General features: G+C 39.0%; 2 protein-coding genes across 3 annotated transcripts in view; both read left to right on the top strand.

Annotated features, from left to right (window-relative positions):
- PIGX (phosphatidylinositol glycan anchor biosynthesis class X) overlaps positions 1 to 4530 on the top strand; it is a 30650-nt gene extending 26120 nt beyond the window's left edge. The window contains exons 6-7 of the mRNA XM_047752713.1: positions 167 to 267; positions 4343 to 4530. Coding sequence (XP_047608669.1) covers positions 167 to 267; positions 4343 to 4486 — 245 coding nt within the window. The 3' untranslated portion in view covers positions 4487 to 4530. The remainder of the gene's footprint in view (positions 1 to 166; positions 268 to 4342) is intronic.
- A 6963-nt stretch (positions 4531 to 11493) lies between these two features.
- The window catches only part of PAK2 (p21 (RAC1) activated kinase 2), a 102607-nt gene continuing 88623 nt past the window's right edge, over positions 11494 to 25477 (top strand). The window contains exon 1 of one of the 2 annotated variants that reach the window (XM_047789531.1): positions 11494 to 11763. The gene's annotated coding sequence lies outside the window, so the exon portion shown is untranslated. Of the gene's footprint in view, positions 11764 to 11831; positions 11993 to 25477 lie in introns of those variants that run through there. The other variant, XM_047789540.1, reaches the window with a different exon arrangement.

Raw genomic sequence — 25477 nt, 5'->3', positions numbered from 1 at the left:
GGCATCCACTTGGAACAGGTTGCTAAAATAAAACAGCATGTGATAAATATATCCAAATCATGTATATTGTGTATTAAAATGTTTGAATATATATCCTAACATGACGGAGTGGCCTAGCCTCTAATCTAGTATAGTTTTTCTGATATGTTCTATCATTCTTTCTCAGAGTTTCCAGTTTTGAAATGCTGGACTCAGTCAGAAATGACAGCTCCTTGTGCTTTGAATGGTCAGGATATCTGCCAATGGAACAATATGAAATATAAGTCAGTAAGTTAATATTTTATGTTTTTAGATCATGCTGCCTTATTGAAAAAAACTTTCTATAATGGCTCTGCTTCATTTAACGGATTAGCATTTTATATTCTACCATAGGAAGCTGGGTTTTGTTTGTTTCTTTTTCTTTTTAGGGCCACACCTGCAGCATATGGAAGTTCCAGGGCTGGGATCTAATCAGAGCTGCAGCTGAAGCCTACACCACAGCCACAGCAACGCAGGATCCCAGTCACATCTGCAAGCTGTGCTACAGCTTGCAGCAACACCAGATCCTTAACCCACTGAGCAAGGCCAGGGATCGAACCCGAAACCTCATGGTTCCTAGTCGGATTCGTTAACCACTGCGCCACAACAGGAACTCCATAGATGATATTCTTTTTAAAGGTATAGAATGCAAAGAAAAATAGTGATGTGTCCATCTTATTTTACTTTATCAATAAAACTTCACTTTATTTAGAACTTTTTTATTAATTTTTGAACAACAAAATAAATTCATTATATTACACAGAACAAGTGAAAAAAGAAAATAAAACTTTAAAGTTGTATCATTTCAACTGTGACAAAGATTCTAGACAGTTGTATTGTTATTATAAATCTAAATCTAGGCTGTTTTAGATCACATTAAGAGTACGAACCTCCTAAATTTGTTTTCAGTTATTAAATTAGATAATATTAGTACTTTATTAACACTGGCTTGTCTGAGGAATCTATGTCGTTTTCTACTTACCTTCTTTAGTTAACATGGTCTACTTCTCTTCCGAGTGGTAAGTCTTTGTACAACACATCACTTTTCTTTCCTTCTTTTTTTCCTCTCATTTTGTTCCTCTTTAAAAAGAGCTGCCTTTTGGAGTTCCCATTGTGGCGCAGCGGAAACGAATCTGGCTAGGAACCATGAGGTTGCAGGTTCAATTCCTGGCCTCATTCAGTGGGTTAAGGATCCGGTGTGGTCAAGAGCTGTGGTGTAGGTGGCAGATGCGGCTCGGATCTGATGTGGCTGTGGCATAGGCTGGCGGCTACAGCTCTGATCGGACCCCTAATGTGGGAACCTCCATATGCCACGAGTGTGGCCCTAAAAAGCAAAGGTAAATAAATAAATAAAAAGAGCTGCCTTTTAATTGTAGTATCTTGTAGTATCTGTTTGAGTTTCTCTTTGTTCCTAATTCTCTTTAAGGCCCACTTTCTTTGGTTGAGTGGCAGAATCTGTCATTACTTTTATAGTTTATTTTTACAAGAAATCAAATGAGTTTGCAATGAACGTAAAATAAAAACAATTTAAATTAGCAGACAACATAACTGCCAAATAAATATAAAGCAGATTTGTTCATATGTGCTATTGTGGATATTAGTTTGAAGTATTTTCCTTATAGTTGCTTAGAAAGCTTTCTACCAGCTGTCTCAGAAAACTGCTAGCAATAACCTATATAGGAAAAAAGAATGGATATATGAATATGGATAATTGATTCACTTGGCTGTAAATTTGAAGCTAAAACAACATTATAAATCAGCTATACCCCAATAAAATTTAAAAAAGAAAAAAAAGAAAACCACTAGTGCCAATGAAGTCTTACTGCAGAGCACGACTATTTTGTTGGGTTTTTGAGGGGAGCTTTGTCTTTTTTTGGGTTTTGGGGTTTTTGTTGTTGTTATTTGGCTGTGCCCTTGTTATGTAGAAGTTCCCAGGCCAGGGACTGAACCTGAGCCACAGCTGTAGCTAGAGCCACACCAGTAACAACACCAAATCCTGGAGTTCCTGTTGTCACTCGGTGGTTAAGGAATCCGACTAGGAACCATGAGGTTGCGGGTTCGATCCCTGGCCTTGCTCAGTGGGTTAAGGATCCAGAGTTGCCATGAGCTGTGGTGTAGGTCACAGATGCGGCTCGGATCTGGCATTGCTGTGTCTGTGTTGTAGGCTGGCGGCCACGGCTCCGATTAGACCCCTGGCCTGGGAACCTCCATATGCTGCGTGTGCAGCTCTAGAAAAGACAAAAAAAAAAACCCCAAAACAAAAAAACACCAAATCCTTAACCTACTTAGCCACGAGGGCACTCCCAGAGTACTACCGTTTTGTATTGGAGAAGCTTCTTTGCACTAACAGTTGGGAAGATGTATGATTGTGCTAATATCTTATGCAGTATAGAGTTGCTTTCAAGATTCCTATTGCCATAGAGTACCTCATTTTTTTCAAACTCTAAAATAATCTGGAGAAATTGCATTTGATTTTCTTATGTGAATGAGGAGTATGATTAGTGTTTACAATGATTTATTGGCTTAAAAATTAGTAGTATGCATTGCTACAATAGAAGCACTGTTAAAACATTTTGACTTTGGTTCTCCTTAAGATGATGTAACATGAAATAAAAGGTCATAATTAAATATTTTGATTTTTTCTTTTTTATAGATAGCAGAAAAATAGGTATCCATTAATTACCAAGTTGGTGATCTATACTAAGGCTTATTTTGTTTGTTTGTTTTTGTCTTTATAGGGCTGTAGCTGTAGCATATGGAAGTTCCCTGGCCAGGGGTTGAATCCGAGCTGTAGCTGCTGACCTGTGCCACAATCGCAACAATGCCAGATCTGAGCTGCACCCTCAGCTGCAACCTACACCACAGCTCATGGCAATGTGGAATCCTTAACTAATTGAACAAGGCCAGGGATCAAACCCGCATCCTCATGGATACTAGTCGGGTTCCTTACCACTGAGCCATAACAGGAACTCCATGCTTGTTTTGTTTAAGATGCCATTATTTGAAAGATAATTTCAGATGGCACTTTGTTACAGATTGCATTGGTAACTTTTTTTTTTTGGTTATGAAAATATAATCCATGCATTCATAAAAAGAAATCAAAACTAAAAGTATTCCCAAGTTACCTAAATTTTAATGTTTTTAAAAAATGATTTCTAAACCATAAAATTAGCACTTTCTGATTGAACATCTTTATCTGCAAAACCAGTAGAAACCAAGTTGAACATAGGAGAACTTTTGCATTGCTAGTCAGTATCACAACTAATTTGATGTCATAAAAACAGTAAAGCACACATTCAGCTGTGTAATTTGTGAATAATAAACTTTTAAAACTGCTTGGGGAGAGAAACAGCAAAACAGAAATGGATACTTCAGTTTTATTGTTTTAACGTTTTTCCTTTAGGACTTCAACATATGGATTATTCTATATTCTAATATGAAACATAGTATAAGGAAGTAAATGTTTATACTGATTACAGAGGTGACATTAGAATATAGATAGTATGGTTAACAATATATTCAACTCTATATAAAAAGCAGAAAAAAAGTCAAAACTAATGAGAATTTTTTTTTTTTCTTTTTAGGGCCACTCCCATGGCATATGGAAGTTCCCAGGCTTAGGGTCAAATCGGAGCTGCAGCTGCTGGCCCACACCACAGCAATGGCCAGCTGCTTTGTCTGCAGCCTACACTACAGGTCCATGACTAGGATCCATGAGGACGTGGGTTTGATCCCTGGCCTTGCTCAGTGGGTTAAGGGTCTGGCGTTGCTGTGAGCTGTGGTGTAGGCCGAAGATGTGGCTCAGATCTGACGTTGCTGTGGCTGTGGTGTAGGCCTGCAGCTGTAGTTCCAATTCAACCCCTAGCCCAGAAACTTCCATATGCTGTGAGTGTGGTCCTAAAAAGACCAAAAAAAAAAAAAAAGAATTCAACTGCAGTGGCTAAGTTTGCTGTGGAGGTGGGTGTGCAATCCCTGGCCTGGTGCAGTTGGTTAAAGGACCTAGTGTTGCTGCAGCTGCAGCATGGGTCACAGCAGTGGCTTGGATTCAATCCCTGGCCCGGGAATTGCCACATGCCCATATGTGGCCATTAAAAAAAAAAAAAAAATTATTGTGGGAATTGAGTCCAAATTCTGTTACGTTAACTGAAATGTTGAATCTGAAATAATCATCCAGCCAATGATGTTACCTGTAGTGTAGCACTGGATGGAAAATATTACAAAGAAAAAAGAAAAAAGTTAAATTAAAAGTCAAAGAAGTAGTGACCTCACCTGAGGACATTGATCTTAAATGTCTCTAACTTGTCTAATCCATCTCTCTCCCTAGGTATATAAGAATGTGACTCTACTGGTTCCAGTGGGACTGACCATACATACCTCTTTAGTATGTTCTGTGACCCTGCTCGTTACTGTCTTGTGTTCTGCTTTGATCCTTGTGGCTGTTTTCACATATGGCCATTTTTCCCTATAAGTTTTATGTGGTTAAATGCTTTCAATAAACCTAAATAAGACCTATTCACTTGTGACTAGAAGTGTTTTTCTAGAATTATGGCAGTACTTTTGTCTTTTGTCTTCATTTATGGCTAATATTATGTTTACTAGAGGAAATTCTGAATCATTCTTGACTAATTTCAAAATTCAGTGCTCTGCTGTGTAGCTCTCTCATAATCCTCAAGCCTCAAGTGCCAATAGAGGAAACGTAACTCTGTTAATATTTATTTTGTGAGAAGTGACTTCTTTTCATTTGGGTTATATATGAGCATTTTATGTATTAGAGGCAAATTATTGCTAAAACTTGAGGAAACTATTATGAAGAAGAATGATTTGGAAGAACCAGAGTTTATTTAAATGTTAATTTTATGAGAACATTAGAGTAATTTATACAGAGTTTCAAAGAAAATTATAGTAGGACAGCTAAGAAATTATTATCAAAACTGATTATTCCTTAGAGCATTTCCATTCTCCTTTTATATTTCATAATACTGCTTTTGAATATGTGATTTGGCAAAGGGCTTGATGAAATTAAGTACTAAGATTTAGTTCTGCTTTAGTACTGAATTTGTCAGGAAGATTGTCGTATTACAGAGTGTATTTTATTAAGTTGTACGGTTACAAAACTTTTAATTTTCAGGTAATATCTTTTAAAAGGTCTTGATTTAATGTTTTTCTTCGGAAAGAATTACAAAATAAAGTGCCATAAGCTAATTAAAAAATAAAAGGGCAAGCATGTTCGAAAACAGAAGCCAGTAAACCGGGGTATGTTGGCATTGTTTGTTCTGTATGGCATAATGGGGTGTGATATACTTTATATATGCTATCACTGCTTAATTTTCTAAAACATTCTGCTGTTTTTATGGGAATGTTTATTCATTAAAAATTCTTTTATTATATTTGATTTACATTGTTCTGTCAACTTCTGCTGTACAGTAAAGTGACCCAGTCATACATCTGTACACTCTTTCTCATATTTCATCATGTTCTGTCACAAGCGATTGGACATAGTTCCCTGTGCTACACAGCAGGAGGGAATAAATCTGTTGTAATTTGCCACATACAGCTTGACCTGGTAATAACAGTTCTTTCAGAAGGTGTGTTCAAGAACTTAGATGTTGAAAAAAGCAATCCAGTGCCATAAAGCAGAAATATTAGAAATCTTTAAAATGATGAAAATTTCAACCCAGTCTTGTTTAATAGCTGTTTGGTGTTTTCTTATAAGAAAGAATTCCATGTTTTCCAGGCATTTTTTTCCACAATGGGATTAATATAGTGGCATTAAAATAGAATTATATGTCAGTTAAATTCACTAACATCAACATTTCGAAACACAGTTAGACAGGTAGGGGATCATGGTGCTGTTTTACCTCTTAAGAATTCGTGTGTGGGAAATTCCAGTTGTGGTTCAGTGGTAACAAGCCCAACTAGTATCCATGAGGATGTGGGTTCGATCCCTGGCCTCGCTCAGTGGGTTAAGGATCTGGCATTGTGGTGAGCTGTGGTGTAGGTCACAGATGCAGCTTGGATCCCAAATTGCTGTGACTGTGGTGTAGGCTGGCAGCTACAGCTCCAATTAGACCCCTAGCCTGGGAACTTCTATATGCCGCATGTTCGGCCCTATAAGGCAAAAAAGAAAAAAAAAAGAATATGTGTGCGTATACAAAAAATCTTTATTTTCTTTATTTTTTGGCCATGCCCATCGCATTTTGAAGTTCCCAGGCCAGGGATCCACGCCATGTCAGTGAGCCAAGCCACAGCAGTGACAATACTGATAGGCCTTACTGATAGGCCACCAGAGGACTCCAAAAAAAAAAAAATTATTTTCTTTTGCATATCAAAGCCAACTTTTATCAGTATTTTTTTTTTTTTTTGGTCTTTTTGCCTTTTCTAGGACTGCTCCCGAGGCATATGGAGGTTCCCAGGCTAGGGGTCTAATTGGAGCTGTAGCCACCGGCCTACGCCACAGCCACAGCAACAGGGGATCCGAGCCACTCTGTGACCTACACCACAGCTCACGGCAATGCCGGATCCTCAACCCACTGAGCAAGGCTGGGATCGAACCCGAAACCTCATGGTTCCCAGTCAGATTTACCAACCACTGAGCCACGATGGGAACTCCTGCTTTTATCTGTATTTAAAGGTTTCCAAATTAGTATTTGAAACTAATTTGAAACTAATTATCAGATGATTCAGCCATTGACTCATTTATATAGGTATTCAGAAGTGTAATAAAGATGTCATTGTGAGTGAAGATACTTTGATAGGATTTTTCTTGCCTGATAAATGGTTGCAGATGACATCCCTTTTGATATAATAGAACATTTCTGATTTTGAACTCTTTATATTATCTTCTTTGGATACTTAAACAATGAATAAGCACTTTTGGAGTTCACACTGTGGCACAACAGATTGGCGATTTCTTGGAAGCACTGAGATGCAGGTTCGATACCCAGCCAGGCACAGTTGGTTGAGGATCTGGCATTACCGCAGCTGTGGCTTAGGTTGCAATTGCAGCTCAGATCTGATCCCTGGCTTGGGAACTCCATATACCATGACCAAAAAAAGAAAAAAAAATGAATAAGCACTTTAGTTTTTAAAAATAAGTTTTGGAATTCTGTGTGTAGTCTCTTTTGTTTATAGCCAAGAAAAAATGGGTACTGTTCTTTCCTGGTCATTGTGTTCCAGTATTTTTTCAACTTTTATGGTTTATTTTTCTCAAAGTATCATGTAATGTTCTTTGGATGAAAATAACAGAGACATATGTTCCTTCAACTAAGGGTGGTGGTGGGGGCAGACTTTGTTGTGTGTGTGTGTGTATCTCAGTCATTTACCAGAAACTTAGATTATTTAGCTACATCTAATAGAGGATAGTACATGTATGGCTTGGGAACTGGGAATGTATATTTCTGCTCTAATGATTTCAGAATATAATGAATTCAAGGATTATTCTAGTCAGATAGTCTATTCATTTCATGACACTCATTTATATTTTGATGATTGATGCTAATTGCTATGATATGGAAACAAAGAATTTACGGTGAGGTGACCTCTCTGTGACCTCCCCCAAACTTATAAAATATACTACTGGCAGGTAGTTGAATGTAGGATTTGGTAAGTTGAGAGAATGAAATAATGTAGAGTAAGTATGCTCTTCAGGATTGTCCTAGTCAGTGATAGGATGGTAGGTTTAGCCATCTCTCTAATTTCTTGCCCCTCAGACATTACTTCTGGGATTACCGTCTTCCTGAAGTATATCTTTTATAGATGCCCCTTCAGTAACTCCCTGTGGTTGGTAACATCTCTGCTTTTGTTTGATGATATCTTTATTTCACCCTCACTTCTATGACTGACAGTTTAGTGAGGTATATACTTCTAAGTTTATTTTCTCTTGGTAGTTTAAAAATATTTTTCCATTGTCAGATGGTACCCATTGTTGCAGTTGAGAAATCTATGCTAAATTTAATAGTTGTTTCCTGGTAGGAGATGTCTTTTCTTTCTTGTTTCTTTATCTTTGGTATCCTGCAGTTTCACTTTGTTGTATTTGAAAAGATTTCCTTCACTTATCCTGGTTGATATTCACTTTGCCTTTTGAATCTAAAGGTTCTTGCCTTTAATTAATTCTGGAAAATTCTCTGCCATTATCTCACCATAAACTGCCTCTTTTGTTTTTCCTTTTCTCTCTTTCTTGGGTTTCTCATTAGGCATGATGGAATACCTTCACAATCTAACCCACCTCTCAATCTTTCTTTCATATTTCCTTTGTCTCTGGGCTGCTATCAATAATTTCTTTAGATCTAGCTTCCATTTTACTAATTCTCTCTTCAACTGTATGTAATCTGCCACTTAACCCAAACATTGACCTTGGTTTCAGTTATTATATTCTTTATTTCTCGAAGTTCTGCTTGGCTCCTTTTCAAAGCTCTTTTGTCATTTAAAAAAATAGTGTCTTGCTTTCAGAGTTCCTGCTGTGGCTCATCGGAAGCAAATCTGACTAGTATCCGTGAGGACACAGGTTTGATCCCTAGCCTCGCTCAGGGGGTTAAATCCAGCGTTGCTGTGATCTGTGGTGTATGTCACAGATGTGGCTCAGATCTGGTGTTGCTGTGGCTGTGGTGTAGGCCAGCAGCTGCAGCTCCGATTTGATCCCTAGCCTGGGAACCTCCATATGCCGTGGGTTTGGCCCTAAAAAAAAGTGTCTTGTAAAAAAATAAATAAAAAGAAAAAAAAAAAAAGAAAACGTCTTGTTTCTTATTCCTGTCTTACTTTGCTTAATCATTTTAAGAAACATTGGAATTATTGGTTATGGAATATAAACTATCTAAAGTTCATGGGTGTCATTCTGTTTATGGTTTCTTTTGATTCACTCATGGCTGATTTTTTCAGATGTGTTGTCATTATTTTTTGGATGTTCATGTTTAACTTTTTCTTTTTTTCTTTTTTGGCCACACCCATGGATTACGGAAGTTCCTGGGCCAGGGATCAAATCTGAGCCACAGTTGTGACCTATGCCGTAGCTGTAGCAATGATGGATCTTTAACTCACTGTGCCACAGCAGAAACTCCTTATGTCTAACTCTTGATAGCCTGTTTTTCTCTGGGAATCCTTTCAGTTCTGGATTAAGAATGAGCCTGTGCAGTGAGAATTTGTATTTGTTTCTTCCAGACCTCTCAGCATTACCAGCCTGGGACACTTTCTTGACTTGAGGTTTCCCAGACAGCGTAGGTACTGTAAATTTGACCTTTCAAATTTGAATTCCAAAGGGTAATTTTTTTTTTTTCCCTTTGATGCCAAGTCCAGGCTAAAACACACAGATATCTGCATGTCTCCCTGGACTGGTACAGGGGATTTTTTTTTCCCAGTCTATTCTTATTTATTTATTTATTTTTATTTATTGTCTTTTTGACTTTTCTAGGGCTGTTCCCTTGGCATATGGAGGTTCCCAGCTAGGGGTCAAATTGGAGCTGTAGCCTCTGGCCTATGCCACAGCCACAGCAACACAGGATCTGAGCCGCATCTGCAACCTACACCACAGCTCACAGCAACACCAGATCCTTAACCCACTAAGTAAGGCCACGGATCGATCCCACAACCTCATGGTTCCTAGTCGGATTCGCCAACCACTGAGCCACGACGGGAACTCCCTTCCAGTCTATTCTTGGAGCATATAGCCCTTTGAGTTTTCCAGCCTTGTGCAGGATTGCAGTCCCAACTCCTTGAACAGGGCCAAGGCCTCGTCTTTGGTCTCTTGTCTCTTGTGCAGTCAGTAAAACCATGGAGATTTGAAATAAGTAGTTTCTGGAGTTCCCGTCGTGGCGCAGTGGTTAACGAATCCGACTAGGAACCATGAGGTTGCGGGTTCGGTCCCTGCCCTTGCTCAGTGGGTTAAGGATCCGGCGTTGCTGTGAGCTGTGGTGTAGGTTGCAGACGCGGCTCGGATCCCACGTTGCTGTGGCTCTGGCGTAGGCCGGTGGCTACAGCTCCGATTGGACCCCTAGCCTGGGAACCTCCATATGCCGAGGGAGCGGCCCAAGAAATAGCAACAACAACAACAAAAAGAAAAAGACAAAAAAAAAGAGAAATAAGTAGTTTCTTTCAACACAACTTTGGCTTCACTGACATGCTTACCCCTCCAATTTCTTGCTCTCCCTTTGGGTTGAGTGGGAGTTTGGAAATCTGTCAGAGGTACTTCTCTTTCTTTCTTAAAAGCTTAGTTATGCCTTTGAAAGGATGTTCTCTTTTATCCAGCAATGTGTTTTTAATAGTGGGGGCTGTTTTTCAAGTTATCTAATAGTGTGCCATATTGCTCCTTGAATCTTTTCTCTCGTACTTTCCACATCAGTTGAGTTTTTTGCTTCATATCTATCAAAAGAACATACCCATTCTCCATTTTCACTGCTATCTCTTATGACAGTCATGATTACTGCCTCCTTTCTTCATTCCCTTCTATTCTTGCAAACCCAGAGTCCATTCTCCATGTAGCAATCTAGTGACCTTAAAGTATAAACCAGGAAACCTTCCTTCCCTGCTTACAGCTCTTAATAGCTTATTGGAATAAAATCCAGCCTTCTTATCATGTCATGCAGGATCCTCTCTGACCTGAATCTTGTCTCCTCAGGTGTTTTTTCACACTGCGCTACTCTTCTTGTACTAAATCCAGTTACGCAGACCCTCTTAACTGACCTTAGAAAGTCCCCCCCACCTCCTTCTGCTTGTAATGCTTTCTCCTGGGAGTTTCTCATGGCTGTCTCTTTCTGTTCTCAGCTTCAATGTCACCTCCTTAAAGATGCCTTCTTTGGCCAGCTTATCCAAAGAAATCATCCTAGTTTTTTCTTCACACCAGGTATCACTATTTTAATTATTGTGTTTTCATATTTGTAAGTTACACAAAGTGACTTGTGTTCACCCTTGTATTCCTGATACCCAGCAGTGTCTGGTACAAATTAGACACCAAAATATTTGTAGAATTAGTGAACACATTGATGAACTCCTCCTCCTCCATGAATGAAACAGAGGCATTAATTTGCAAGGAGGCGCGACTTAATTTAGCACCAAAATACATTAATAAGAGTTGTAGGTAAAGGGCAAAATGGATAACGGATGAATTCCCAGAAACAAATGTCTTAGAGCAGGTTCATATAATAAGTTGTCTTTCAACGTCTTTGGTTGGCACAGACCTGAGTGGAGACAATGCTGAATTACACGAGGGACTGGCTGTCTCTGTCAATAAAAAGAATACTAGACTACACTTGATCTTAGCCAAAAGGCCGAGAAGCGATGATAAAAAGAATACTAGAGATGGAGGGAGGGAGGAAAAGAGAAGAGAGATAAGTGGCACACATCTCTAAACTACAACTCCCAGCAGCCTCCGCGTTTGCCTGCCCACTGGGAGGCGGTGCCTGTCTCCGCCCGGTGGAGCTCCCGCCTTCGGCCCCGCCCCTGCCCGCTCCCTGCCGTCGCCCTCCCCCAGGGTTGTGGCCACGCGCAGCGGCAGCGGTTGTTCCGCTTCCCCTCTGGCCTGGGCCGTCGCCATTGCCGAAGGCTCCCTGCCCTCCCCTCCCGGCGCCCGCGGGGCTCGGCGGCCGCCCGGCCTAGCAGTAGAAGCCGCGGCGCTCCAGCGCGGCTCCTCTTCCCGCCCCGCTTCCCCTTCCCTCCCGTCCCCGCCCCGCGTCGCTCTCTTGCTCGGGGCGGCTCCTGATCCCGCCAGGAGCTCGGCCGGAGGCTCCTCGCTGGGGCGGGGACCTTTCCTCGCCTGGGGTAAGTGTGCAGACAGGCCGGGACGCGGGCCGTCGCTCTCCTTCCTCCTTCCTTCTCCGCGGCCTGGCCGGCGCGAGCGGCCCGGGGCAGCTGACCTGCCCCGCGCGGGGCCGGGAAGCCGCCACCTGCGTGCCTGGAGCGGCAACTCTTGGGGCGGTGGCTCATTGTCTGCGCCCTCGGGCTGTTTTCTTCTCCGGTTTTAGCCTGAAATGGGAAGCTTGCTGGGCTGGTGAGTTCTGACTCTTCCTGGACCCGGCCCTGCCCTGAACCGTGTCGCGCCAATCTCTGCTCTCTGTTGATCTCCCTTCCCTCGCGTTTCAGCCTTCTCTTTTTCTCCATTTACTTTAGTGTTCGACTCACCGTTTCGGGGTTTTTAACTCGATTTTTTGTCTCTTACCGAGTTCCAGCCCCACCTTGCTACCTTTGGTCATTCCAGTTTCATTGCTTAGGCATATTGTCTGTAGTCCCTTTACTGGTTTCTAAACTGCAATCTGTGATATCTTCCATATTCCGGATCAGTAGAAACTATAGTTTTCCGAGGGTTTGAGGGCCTCCGCGTGATAACTGAGCTTTCGTATCTTCAGGAGATGAATATTTGCTTCCTTAGGTAACTTAGGTGAAGGTTAGCTTTCACCATGTTTGGCTTTCTTTAAAATAACACACACATGCAAAACGGTACCGAAAATTCCTCAGCGGACTCAACTTTTTGACTAATTCTTTAAAGATAGAGTCATCCAAGAACTGAAGATTGGAAAGCAATTGCCATTGTCGTCAGTTGTCGTGGGGTTGTACCCGTCCTTGTCTCTTATCTTTAATGGAAACACTCTGGGCAGTGAGAGCGTGATTTCTTTCCTCCTTGATGAATAATGCCAACTCCCATTGGTATAATTATCTCAGTTTTGTTTTACAAGTGATCTATAGTTTTTTGTTTTCTTTTTAAAGCTCTGTTAAAAGACAATCAAAATGGTTAGGCCTAAAATTAGACTAGGACGAGCAGTGTTTTGGATCAAGGTTGTGCACGTCACGTTTTTTCCCCTCCTCTGTTTGACTCTTCCGCTCTTGTAAGTAGGCAGGATATTGAAATGTAGAAGAATTTGCTCTGGGGGTTTGTTTTTGTAGAGTTACTCAAAAGAATAACATTAAATAAAGTTAGATTGTGATGAAGGCAGTGAATAGTAATTTTTAAAGCAGGTTAGAACTTGTCAACTTTGCCAGAAGCTCTGCGGCATTTATAAAACACACTTATAATAACTTCTACATATTTTATATATGTGTATTTAAAAATATGCATGTGAATGAAAAGCTTTGTTCATGTTCTTCTGCTAAGGGTATTGATTTAAGGCAACTCCTTTCATCCTTAGCTTTAAAATCTTTCTGGTTATTAATTAGCCCAAAACACTGACTTACGTTATGAAAAATGCACCTTAAGATGTTTCTGACCTGTAATATATGGAGGTATTAAACCCCACTTTCAGGTTTTGGTGAAGGAGGTTGACCTAAATTCAGTGAATTTTGTGTTTTCACTAGTTTTATTGTTACCTAAACGACTTAGTCCTAAGCTTCACTATTGTCAAATTGGTAGTGTCTGTTGTCCTTCAGTGACAAGCCTTGTTGGCCTAAGGGGTTAAGGTATGAAGTGCTGGCGTGTGAAACAAGGTCCGTTGAAGTCAGCCTCTCTGCCAGTTCTTTCTGTAAGCAGATACTTTTACTTGGGAAGAGTTCTGGGTGTTCTCCCCTTAGGTTGGGGCCTTGATTCCTAGTTTACTTTACCATTATTCAAAGAGAGGGTTATTCTTTGGGGCTTTGTGACATTAAATACTAACCTGGCAAACCCAAATTCATGAAGTAAGTTTGTGGTAGGAGTCTGTCCACAAAACAAATGAATAGGGGTTTCTTTGGTTTTCTGATTTCTATGATAAGCAGATTTCCAGTAGATATGGTCATCAGTGATATATATGTCTTCTCAATTACACTTTTTTAAAGAGAAAACGTAGAACTTGTCCAAGTGGCTAAGGATAAACTTTCAATTATTTTAAAAGAGAGACCTTGTTCAGACAGCTAGGGATAAAATAAGTAGGTATTAAATTCTCCCCATGTTTAATCTGTCAATATTGATTAACCTAATATTTGAGTGTAACATTTCTTTTGGCTTTCTGAATTGTCTAGTTTTGATTAAAAACGTGAAACTGTGCCTTGTTCAAGTCTTTAAGAATTTGGGGTTCTGATCAGTTTTCAAAAGGCCTTCCAGTTAGAGGGCTAATTGCAGACCACGGGGCAGGGGGGAGAGGGGGTGTTAAGGTGCAAATCTGGGTTGACCCTTATAACCTTCTTGTACCTTGGTAGAAACAGAAAGAGGTGGAAGAAAATAGTCCCTGTTGCCTTAAGGAAATTTGTTTTCTTCTGGGAACGGAGTTGAGTCTCACTGCTTCTTCATTTTAGGATCACTAACCTGAATAAGAATAGCCGGTCTGAACATTCAGGCCAGATTTCAGAGGCCTAGCCTATTATCTCTAAGGTACACTAGTACTTATCGCTCCGTGTATCACAAGTGCTTAGGAGCTGGAGACCATCCTGGCTCTTCTGCTTGACCCCGGGCAAGATACACACATCTTTTTTAAGATGTGTGGGTTTTTTTTTTTAATATGTAAAGTGAGGATTAATAACAGTATAATACATCTCCATAGGGCTATTTAAAGCAAATGATATAATTCAGGGAAAGTACTTAGCAAATGCAATGCTTAAATGCTTAATAGATGTTAGTTAATATTCCATTCTAAAGTAGGTTTTATATTTAATTGCTTCTACAGCAAATATCATACTTCCAAACTTAGATTTAAGACTGCTTTCTGAAAGTGGTTGGAATCTCAGGGCCGAGTTTCTGAGACCATAACTTGTACATTAAAAATTACTTTTCAGGAAAAAAAAGTTTCACTGTTGAAATAAAATGCAGATTATTATTATTTTTTTAAATGGTCACATCTGTGGCTTATAGAAGTACCTGGGCTAGGGCTTGAATCCAAGCTGCAGCTGTGGCATCACTGCATCCTTTAACCCACTGTGCTGGGGCCAGGGATTGAAGCCTTGCCTCCGCAGTGACTCGAGCCACTGCTATCAGGTTCTTAACCCACTGTGTCACAGTGGGAACTTCAAAATACAGATTTTTGAATACATGTTTCTCAAATTTTAAAATAAACATCTTTCTCATAGAAAATTTAGCAAATAGTGAAAATTATTAAGAAATAGGATAAGGGAGTTCCCATCGTGGCTCTGCGGTAATGAATCTGACTAGGATCCATGAGGATGCAGCATCCATCACTGGCCTCGCTCAGTGGGTCAGGGATCTGGCATGGCTGTGGTGTAGGCCAGCAGCTATAGCTCCAGTTTGACCCCTAGCCTGGGAACTTCCATATGCCACAGGTGCGGCCCTAAAAAGCAAAAAAAAAAAAAAAAAAAAAAAAGAGAAATAGGACAGAATTACTATACAAAAATCAGCCCCCAGAAATAACCACAGACTAGAATAGTGTTGTTTTCCTTATTTTTAAATTAAATTCTAAAAATAGTCAATATATGCTTTTTACAAAGTGTTCAAGTCAGTTATTTAGAGTAAAAAGTGAAAATTAATTTCCTTGCTTTCTAGTCCCATTCCTTACAGGTAGCCACTGATAACAATTTTGTTTTCTTTATGCAATTAGAAATAAGCACTGTGTGTTTGTAGTTTTACCTTGTTTTTTTTTAATGAAAAATCTAATCATTATAAATACTTTTCCATCTCAGTATATGTAGTTATACCTCATCTTTTTTTTTTGTTTTTTACCTTATCCATCATACGGTTGTACTTAATTATTCATGGTTATTTGTTATTTCCATTTTCGAGCTACTAAAACCACAACTTTAATGAACTTCCTTATACCTTTGTGCACATGCATATGTATACAAGTATTTCTATTAAGAGGGTTTTTTTTTTTTTTTGGCCACCCTGTGGCATGTGGAGTTCCTAGGCCAGAGATTAGGTCAAAGTTGCAGCTGCGACAACTCTGAATCCTTAACCCACTGTACTGGGCTGGAGATGGAACCTGCATCCTGTTTCCCAGCACTCCAGAAATGCCACCCATTCCATCACCACAGTGGGAACTCCCTTAAAGGGGATTCTTAAGTGTGCATTTTAAGTTTTGATAGATGCCAAATTTCCTTCCTAAAAGGCTGTACTAATCTATACTTAATTATGTTGCAGAAGGCCTTTACACATAGTAGATATTAATCCTTTGTTTTCTGTTTAAGATCTTTCCCATTTTACATTTATTTAAAAAAAAAAAAACAGTTTTCTGGGAGTTTCCATGTGGCTCAGCAGGTTAAGGAGTTGTCACTGCAGTGGCTCGGGTCTCTGCTATGGCACTGGTTTGATCCCTAGCCTGGGGATATTCTGCATGCTACAGGCATAGCTAAAAAACAAACAATCTTATGTTTTCTTCTGGTACTTTAATAATTGTTATATTTGAATTTTAATACTTATGGAATTTGTGTGTGTGTGCATGGTGAGTTAAGAGATTTTAAAATATAAGATAGCTGGAGTTCCTGTTGTGAGGGCTCAGCAGAAATGAATCTGACTAGTAACCATGAGGACGCAGGTTCAATCCCTGGCCCCGCTCAGTGAGTTAAGGATCCAGCATTTCCATGAGCTGTGGTATAGGTCGCAGACTCGACTCGGATCTGGTGGTGTTGTGGCTGTGTCGTAGGCTGATTTGACCCCTAGCCTGGGAACCTCCATATGCCATGGGTGAGGCCCTAAAAAGACAAAAGATAAAAATAAAATAGTTTGGCTATTGAAATAAAATACAGGTATAAAAATATTTTAGGAGTTTGATATAAAAAATAGCCACGTTATAGGAATTCAAAGAGGAATATTTTAATGGTTTTATTGTAAGTATCTCATCTGAAATGGGGAAACATGCCCCTCTTTGGCTCCTATTTCTTGTCATCTACCTAATTCTTAGCCTTCAAATTCCAGCTTTTGAGTATAGCTTTCTTTGGGAGTCTTTCCTGATCTTCACAATGATTTAAATATTCTTATTGCTTTTATATGTTTTCTTAACATGTTGATTCATAATCTTTATTTGCAGTGTGCTGAAAGAATGAGTTATTCTTCTGGAAATGAGAGTTATTTCTCAGTTTTTGTCAGCGGAAACTAATTAAAAGGAAGATGCAAAGAACTCAGTAGTGTTGATTAAAAGTGATACATATATATATACATGTACATACAGGGCTCTTTTAACCTGCATTTCTGAGTTCTGCCTTACATCTTTCTGATCAAGTTATTCTGTTACCTTGTAGGTAATTTTTTTTTCATGTAAATTTTTATAGGTTCTGGAAAAATAGAAGGTTTTGTTTTGATCTTGCATTTATTTCTTAAGAACAAAGTCTATTTTAAAGTATAATTTCAGCTTTTAAAAAATTAATTCCTGTTCCTTTTAATTTTGAGATTATTTCATAATTTATAGGCTTAGAAGCAAAAATGTTATGTAAGAAACATATGAACAAGAGTTGGGGTAGGAGTTCCTGTTGTAGCTCAGCAGTGATGAACTTGATGAGGATGCGGGTTGGATCCGTGGCCTCCCTCAGTGGGTTAAGGATCTGGCCTTGCTATGGCGTAGACCAGCTGCTACACCTGGGAGCTTCCATATGCCGCAAGTGTGGCCCTGAAAAGCAAAAAAAAAAAAAAAAAAAGGAGTTGGGGTAAAACTTTTTAAACACAATTTCAGGTGCTCTAAAGAGCACATTATTAAAGAATAAAAAGTTTTGTGGCACAGTGGAAACGAATCCGACTAGGAACCATAAGGTTGCCGGTTCCATCCCTAGCCTCACTCAGTGGGTCAGGGATCCAGCATTGCCATGAGCTGTGGTGTATAGGTTGCAGATATGGCTTGGATCTGATGTGGCTATGGCTGTGGTGTACACTGCTGGCAGCTGTAGCTCTGATTTGACCCCTGGCCTGGGAACCTTCATATGCCACCAGTGCTACCCTAAAAAGTCAAAAGACAAAAAAAAAAAAAAAAAAAGAAGCAAAAATAAATACATAAATAAATTGTTTCATTGGCAGGTATAATAGTAGAAATATAGCCAGATGTTTGATAAAGTTTCATTGTTGTAAATCCTTTCTGAACTTTTCTCACCTTCCTACTATTTGAAACTACTCCATTACCCATGGATAACTACTGTTAATAGTTTGATGTTTCTTTAGATTTGTGTTGTACATAGTTTATTCCTATAAAATTGCAATAATATTCTTATAATTTGCTGTCTTTTTTTCTTAATATTAAATCTTGAAAGTTTCCCTCTATTTTTCTTAAAAATTCTTTTTTAAATGATTTTTAAATATTTGTCTTACATGCCATTGTACAGCTATGCCTTAGTTTCACTACTTACCTATTGGTAAATGTGTAACTTATTTCCAGTATTTTATATAAATAATGCTATGATGAATATCTTTCTGTTTATCCCTGATTATTATTTTAGAATGTTTTTCTAGAAGTGGAATTACTGAATGAAATTATTTTACTGGAATTACTGGTAGAATTATTTTAAAATGTTAAATTACTCTTTGGAAAGGTTTGATGTGTACCATCACTAGCATTGTGAATCTCAATTTTGTTACATTGAAACAAAGGTTAGTTTAATTTGCATTTCTTTTTAAAATTATTGTTTTGTTTTTGTCAATTTGATTTAGTTCCATTATTTATGATAAGTACAGAAATAACTAGATTTTTTTTAACAAGTTCATTTTTCTTTTTTTTCTTTAAATTTTTAGTTCAGTCTTTAAAGTTACTTTCCATTTACAGTTATTACAAAATATTGGCTGTGTTACTTTTGTTGTACAATACATCCTTGAGCCTGTCTTACACCCAGTAGTTTGTACCTCTAGAAGTAACTGATTTTTGAGCTCACTGTTATTTTTATATCTTACCGAACTTTGATACAATTTTATTTACTTTTATTTTCCAAATATATTGTCTTATCTGAAAATAATAGTAACTTTTGCTTCCTTTCCAATAGTTACAATATTTATTTGTATTTTAGCTCTTTATTACATTGGCCAGTATCTCCAAGATAGTTAAATAAGAGAGGTGATAATTGTCTTGGAATGTCTCTGGTATTTTTACAACTAAGGTTGAATGCAGCTGTTGGTTTTGGAAAGAAATTCTTTATTATTTTATTCTGCTCTTTATGAAAAAGAGGAATGAAATCTAAATTTTATCAAATGTTTTTGTAACACCATTTAGTGGGTGATAATTTTTTCTCTTAACTTCTGATAAAAGTATGTCAATAAATTTGCTTAAAACATTCCCAAAGGTACCCCAAGGCATATGTTGTGATGAACCCAAACGCCACTCTTATTAGTCCAGTGTACAGAATTAATTGAAAGGAGAGAAGAGAATCTTACAGAAATTTAGTGTAGTTTATTTTTATTTTTTGTCTTTTTATCTTTTGAGGGCTGCACCCATGGCATATGGAAGTTCCCAGGCTAGGGGTCTAATGGGAGCTACAACTGCCTGCCTACACCACAGCCACAGACATGCCAGATCCGAGCCGCGTCTGTGACCTTCATCACAGCTCACAGCAGCTTGGGATCCTTAACCCACTGAGTGAGATCAGGGATGGAACCCGCAACCTCATGGTTCCTAGTTAGATTCATTTCCGCTGCACCACTCCAAGCTTGATTACCTCTTTGACTCAGGAGGTATAGTCCTATTCACTCTATTTTCTTTCATTGTCAGTGACTTTGGGGTTTTAAAGTAATTTTTATGGGAGTTGTTTAGTGGTACAGCAGGTTAAGGATCTGGCATTGTTACTGCAGTGGCTTGGGTCACTGCTGTGCTGAGGGTTTGACCCTTGTTCTAGGAACTTCCACATGCCATGGGCATGGCCAAAAAAATTAATAAATAAAATATCTTTTAGGTTTATTGAAGGTTTTTTTGTGACTTAAAGCATAGTCCAATTTGCTAAATGTTTTTGGAAAACTTAAGAACATTTTCTGTTTGCATGTACAGTTTTTTTGTTTTGTGTTTTTTTTGGCTGTGCCCACAACATACAGAAGTTCTCAGGCCAGGGATCAAACCAGGCACCACAGCATTGACAATGCTGGATCCTTAACCCACTTTGGTACAAGAGAACTCCAAGCATGTGTAGTTTTATATACACACATGTATCTGTCAGTTGAACTTAATTCAAGATGTCATAGTTGATTTATTAATTATAAGATTTAATCTTTTTAAAAATTCGTATTATACTTCATTTACAATGTTCTGTCAATTTCTGCTGTACAGCAAAGTGACCCAGTTATACATTTATATACATTCTTTTTTTTTACATTATCCTCCATCATGTTCCATCCTAAGTGATTAGATATAGTTCCCTGTGCTATACAGCAGGATCTCATTGCTTATCCGTGCCAAATGCAGTAGTTTGCATCTACTAACCCCAAACTCTGAGCCCTTCCCACTCCCTCCACCTCCCTCTTGGCAGCCACAAGTCTGTTCTTGAAGTCCATGAGTTTTTTCTGTAGATAGGTTCATTTGTGCCGTATATTAGATTCCAGGTATAATTCACTTAGTAGGAGAGTCTCAAGTTTCATCGATGTTGCTGCAAATGGCAACAGCATTTGCCATTGTGAAATTATTTTGTTCTTTTTTATGGCTGAGTAGTATTCCATTGTGTATATGCACCACATCGTTTTAATCCATTGATCTGTTGATGGACATTTAAGTTGTCTCCGTGTCTTGGCTATTGTGAATAGTGCTTCAATGAACATAGGAGTGCATGTATCTTTTTCACTGAAAGTTTTATCTGGATATATGCCCAGAAGTGGGATTGGTAGTTCAATATTTAGTTTTCTGAGGTACCACCTTACTCTTTTCTATCACGGTTGTACCAGTTTCAGTTCCCACCAACAGTGTAGAAAGGTTCCTTTTCTCTACAGCCTCTGCAGCATTTGTTATTTGTAGATTTATTAATGATGGCCATTCTGACCAGTATGAGGTGGTACCTCTGTGTAGTTTTGCTTTGTATATCTCTGATAATTAGTTATGTTGAACATTTTTTCATGTGCCTGTTGGCCATATGTGTGTCTTCTTTGGAGAAATGTCCATTTAGGTCTTTGCCCATTTTTCAATTGGCTTTTTTTTTTTTAAACTATTGAGTAGAGTTAGTCTTTTTTTTTTTTTTTGTCTTTTTGCTATTTCTTTGGGCTGCTCCCACGGCATATGGAGGTTCCCAGGCTAGGGGTCGAATTGGAGCTGTAGCCACCAGCCTACGCCAGAGCCACAGCAACGCTGGATCCGACCCGCGTCTGCAACCTACACCACAGCTCACGGCAACGCCGGATCGTTAACCCACTGAGCAAGGGCAGGGACCGAACCCGCAACCTCATGGTTCCTAGTCGGATTCGTTAACCACTGCGCCACGACGGGAACTCCAGAGTTAGTCTTCATTAAGTTTTTTGTTCTTTTTTGAATTAAAAATAATTGACTTACAATGTTGTGCCAGTTTTTGCTATACAGCAGAGTGACTCCATTGTATGTATATATATTCTTTTTATATTTTATTAAGTTTATAATCTTCATCTGTCAGAAGACTAAGAGGTAGCATTGTTTCTGAGAAGCTTCGTTTTTTGTGGGGGAGAGGGGCTCTTTATACCTGAATACTATCTTCCTTTCTCATTTCACTATGTCCTGGATCAGCCATCTAAAATAGCCTCCATTCCCCCCAGTCAGTATGTAATTTCTTGCCCGTCTTGTGTTTTTCTAAAATTATTTTTTCATTTACTTGTTTCTTTATTTCTTTCCTATTACTCTATTCAGAATTTAGAACAAGTAGGTATACAGTAAGTTTGTGTTTATTGAGTAAAGTGTCTTTTTAAAAATTTCTAGGAATTCCTGTCGTGGCTCAGTGGTTAACGAATCTGACTAGGAACCATGAGGTTGCGGTTCAATCCCTGGCCTCACTCAGTGGGTTAAGGGTCCGTCCGGTGTTGGCCGTGAGCTGTGGTGTAGGCTGCAGACGCAGCTTGGATCCCATGCTGCTGCGGCTGTGGTGTAGGCCAGCAGCTACAACTCTGATTCGACCCCTAGCCTGGGACCCTCCGCATGCCATGGGAGTGGCCCTAGAAATGGCAAAAAGACAAAAATAAAAATAAATAAAACAATAAAAATTTCTAATGACTTTTGTTTTTAAAAAGTTAATAGACTTTATTTTATGCAATTTTAGGTTCACAGCAAAATTGAACAAAAAGTACAGCGTTCCCATATACCCTGATCTTCCTCCTCCCTCAGCTTCCCATACTATCAATATTCTGCAATGTGTTGGTACATTTGTTGTGATTGATGAACCAACATTGATACATTGTTATCAAAGTCCATAGTCCATTAGGTTTCACTCCTTTTTTTTTTTTTTAAATCTTTTTTACAGCCATACCTGCAGCACATGGAAGTTCCTAGGCCTACACCACAGCCATGGCAGCATCAAGTCCCAGCTGCGTCTGCAGCCTACACCACAGCTTGCTGCAGCACCAGAGCCTTAACCCATTGAACAAGGCCAGGACTTGAACCGGCATCCTTGTGGATGCTATGCTTGGGTTCTTAACCCGCCAAACCACAATGGGAACTCCCTAGGTTTCACTCTTGATGTACATTGTTTGGGTGTGGACAAATGGTGGATAATGACACATATCCACCATTACAGTATCATGCAGTGTAGTTTCTCAACCCTCAAAATTCCCTGTGCTCCACTTATTCATCCCACCCTTCTCCCTAACCCCAACAACCACTGACACTTTAACTGTTTCCATAGTCTTACCTTTTCCAGAATGTCATATATGATAGTCTACAATATGTAACCTTTTTAACTTGACTTCTTTCACATAACAGTATGCCTTTGAGTTTTCTTCATATCTTTTCATGGCTTGATAGCGCCTTGCTCTTTTGTGCTAAATAATACCTCATTATTGGGATATATCACAGTTAGTTTACCCGCTTACTTGCTGAAGGACATCTTGTTTGCTTTCACGTTTGGCAATTATGAATAAAGCTGCTATAAACACCCATGTTTGTGTTTTGTATGGATGTAAGTTTTCACTGAGTTGAGTAGCAAGGAATATGTGTGCTGGATTATATGCTAAGAATATTTTTAGTTTTGTAAGAATCTGCTAAAACTGTGTTTCAAAGTCATTGAGTCAGAGTTCCCATGGTGGCACAGTGGGTTAAGAATCTGCCTGCAGTGGCTTGAGTCACTCTGCACAGGTGAGAGTTTGATCCCTGACCAGCAGTGGTTTAAAGGATCCAGAGTTGCCACAGTTGTGGTGTTAAGTCCCAGCTGTGGCTCTGATTCATTCCCTGTCCCAGGAACTTCCATATTCGGTGCAGCCATTAAAAAGAGGGAGGCGGGATTTGAACCATTTTGCTTTCTCACCAATAGTGAATGAGAGTTCTTGTTGCTCAGATCCTCATCAGTGCTTTGGATTTTAGCCATTCTATCTCATTGTTTTAATTTGCAGTTCTCTAACTACGTATGATGCTCGGCATCTTTATATGAGATACTTCTTTTGCAAATATTTTTTTCTCACTCTTTAACCTGTCTTGTTCCCTTAACCTTAATGATTTTTGTCATATTTTTGATGCAGTATTGTTGATGCATATGAAGTTCTATACTGCAAAAGATCTGCAATGTGCCTAATCAATAGAAATGTAATATTTAATCTTTCTGAGTCTATTTTACTTATCTTAAATTCCTATCTATACGGTTGTTCTTTGTTCACTAAATTATTATGTAGTTTTGTCGTTCCATGCCATTTTTAGTTGTCTCTTTTAAATTACATATAGTTTATTTTTATTTTATTTTATTTTATTTTATTTTTTGTCTTTTGTCTTGATAGGCATCTGGAGGTTCCCAGGCTAGGGGGCTAATTGGAGCTGCAGCTGCCGATCTTATACCACAGCCACAGCAATGCCAGATCCCAGCCATGTCTTCAACATGCACCACAGCTCACGGCAACACTGGATCCTTAACCCACTGAGCAAGGCCAGGGATCGAACCTGCAACCTCATGGTTCCTAGTCGGATTCATTTCCGCTGTGCCACGACGGAAACTCCCAGTTTATTTTTATTTTAATCTAAAAAGAATACTTAAAATATTTATGTGTATGGTCATTAATTCTGTTGGATGTGTTTCTGTCATTTTATTTAATGCTTTGTTTTTTAATGATACATTGCTACTGCTTCTACATTTTTGTAAAATGGTACCTAATGTAAAATTAACATCTTAACCGTTTTTAAGTAAATTTGACCCTTGAACAAATGGCTTTGAACTGCGCAGGTCCACTCATACACAGAGTTTTTTCAGTAGTAAATACTACAGTCCTACACTCTCTAAGGTTGTTTGAATCCTAGGATGCACAATTGCAGATGCAGAGGAACTTTGGATTTGGAGGAACCATGTATGTGGAGAACCGGACTATAAGTAATACTCAGAGTTTCAGCTGTGTGCAGTGTCATGCCCCTTGCCCCCAAGCTGTTCACAGTCAACTGTATACAGTTCTTTGTCATTAAGTATGTTTACATCATTGTACAACCCTCATCACTGTTCATCTCCAGAATTTTTTCATCTTCCCCAGCTGAACCTCTGCACGCCTTAAACACTTAACTCCCCATTTCTCCCTACCCACACCTCCTGGTGACTCTCTTTAATCTACTTTCTCTTATAATTTGCCTATTGTAGATGATTCGTGTAAGTGGAATCATGCAATATTTGTCCTTTGTGTCTGGCTTATTTTACATAGCATGTTTTCAAGGTTCATCCATGTTATAACATGTATTAGTACTTAATTATGATCTTATCCTACCCTGGTTTCTAGCATGTGCTACTGTTCTAGCCTTGTACCCACAACACAACACTGCTAGTATGACTACACCTCCCAGGAAGCCGTGTGCTGATCCAGGTTTTTCTGTCCTTTTATTGGACAAAAATGTTCACCTGAAAGTTACATATACACAGGTACATAGATACTAGCTTATTTTCTGAAACTTGCATGAGTCTTCTAAATGTATGTGGGAAGATCAGAAGGGACAATAAGAACTCACGCAAGCCACCTCTATGTAAGAAATAGCTTAGCGGAGTTCCCATTGTGGCTCAGCAGTAACGAACATGACTAGTATCCATCCATAAGGATTCAGGTTCGATCCCTGGCTCTGCTAAGTGGGTGGGTTAAAGATTCAGTATTGCTGTGAGGTGCAGTATAGGTTGCAGATATGGCTTGGATCTGGCATGGCTGTGGCATAGGCTGGCAGCTGCAGCTCTGCTTCAACACCTAGCTTGGGAACTTCCATATTGCTGCAGGTGTGGCCCTAAAAAATACACAAAAAACAAAAAACATTGCATAGGATGGATCAGATAAAGTAAGTGAAATTAATTAAAAAAGAAAAGAAATGGCTTAGCAAGAGTGACTGACCTGATTGTTTCTTTGAGCTGGACTTTGGGTATCCAAATAAAAGGAGTGGTGAGCTACCAGAGTGATGAGCTATCTATATCTTCTTTTAGGCAGATGGTCAAACTTTGTTTTTTGAAGCTGAGCATGGATGGGTTATATCAAAGATTGGATATAAATTGTCTTCATGGAAATTTGGGGTAGACTACATGGTGACTTCTGATTTTATACCATTTTTTATTAGAA

Source organism: Phacochoerus africanus, chromosome 1 (genome assembly GCF_016906955.1).
Source record: "Phacochoerus africanus isolate WHEZ1 chromosome 1, ROS_Pafr_v1, whole genome shotgun sequence".
NCBI lineage: Eukaryota > Metazoa > Chordata > Mammalia > Artiodactyla > Suidae > Phacochoerus > Phacochoerus africanus.
This window is presented reverse-complemented; position numbering and strand designations above follow the sequence as displayed.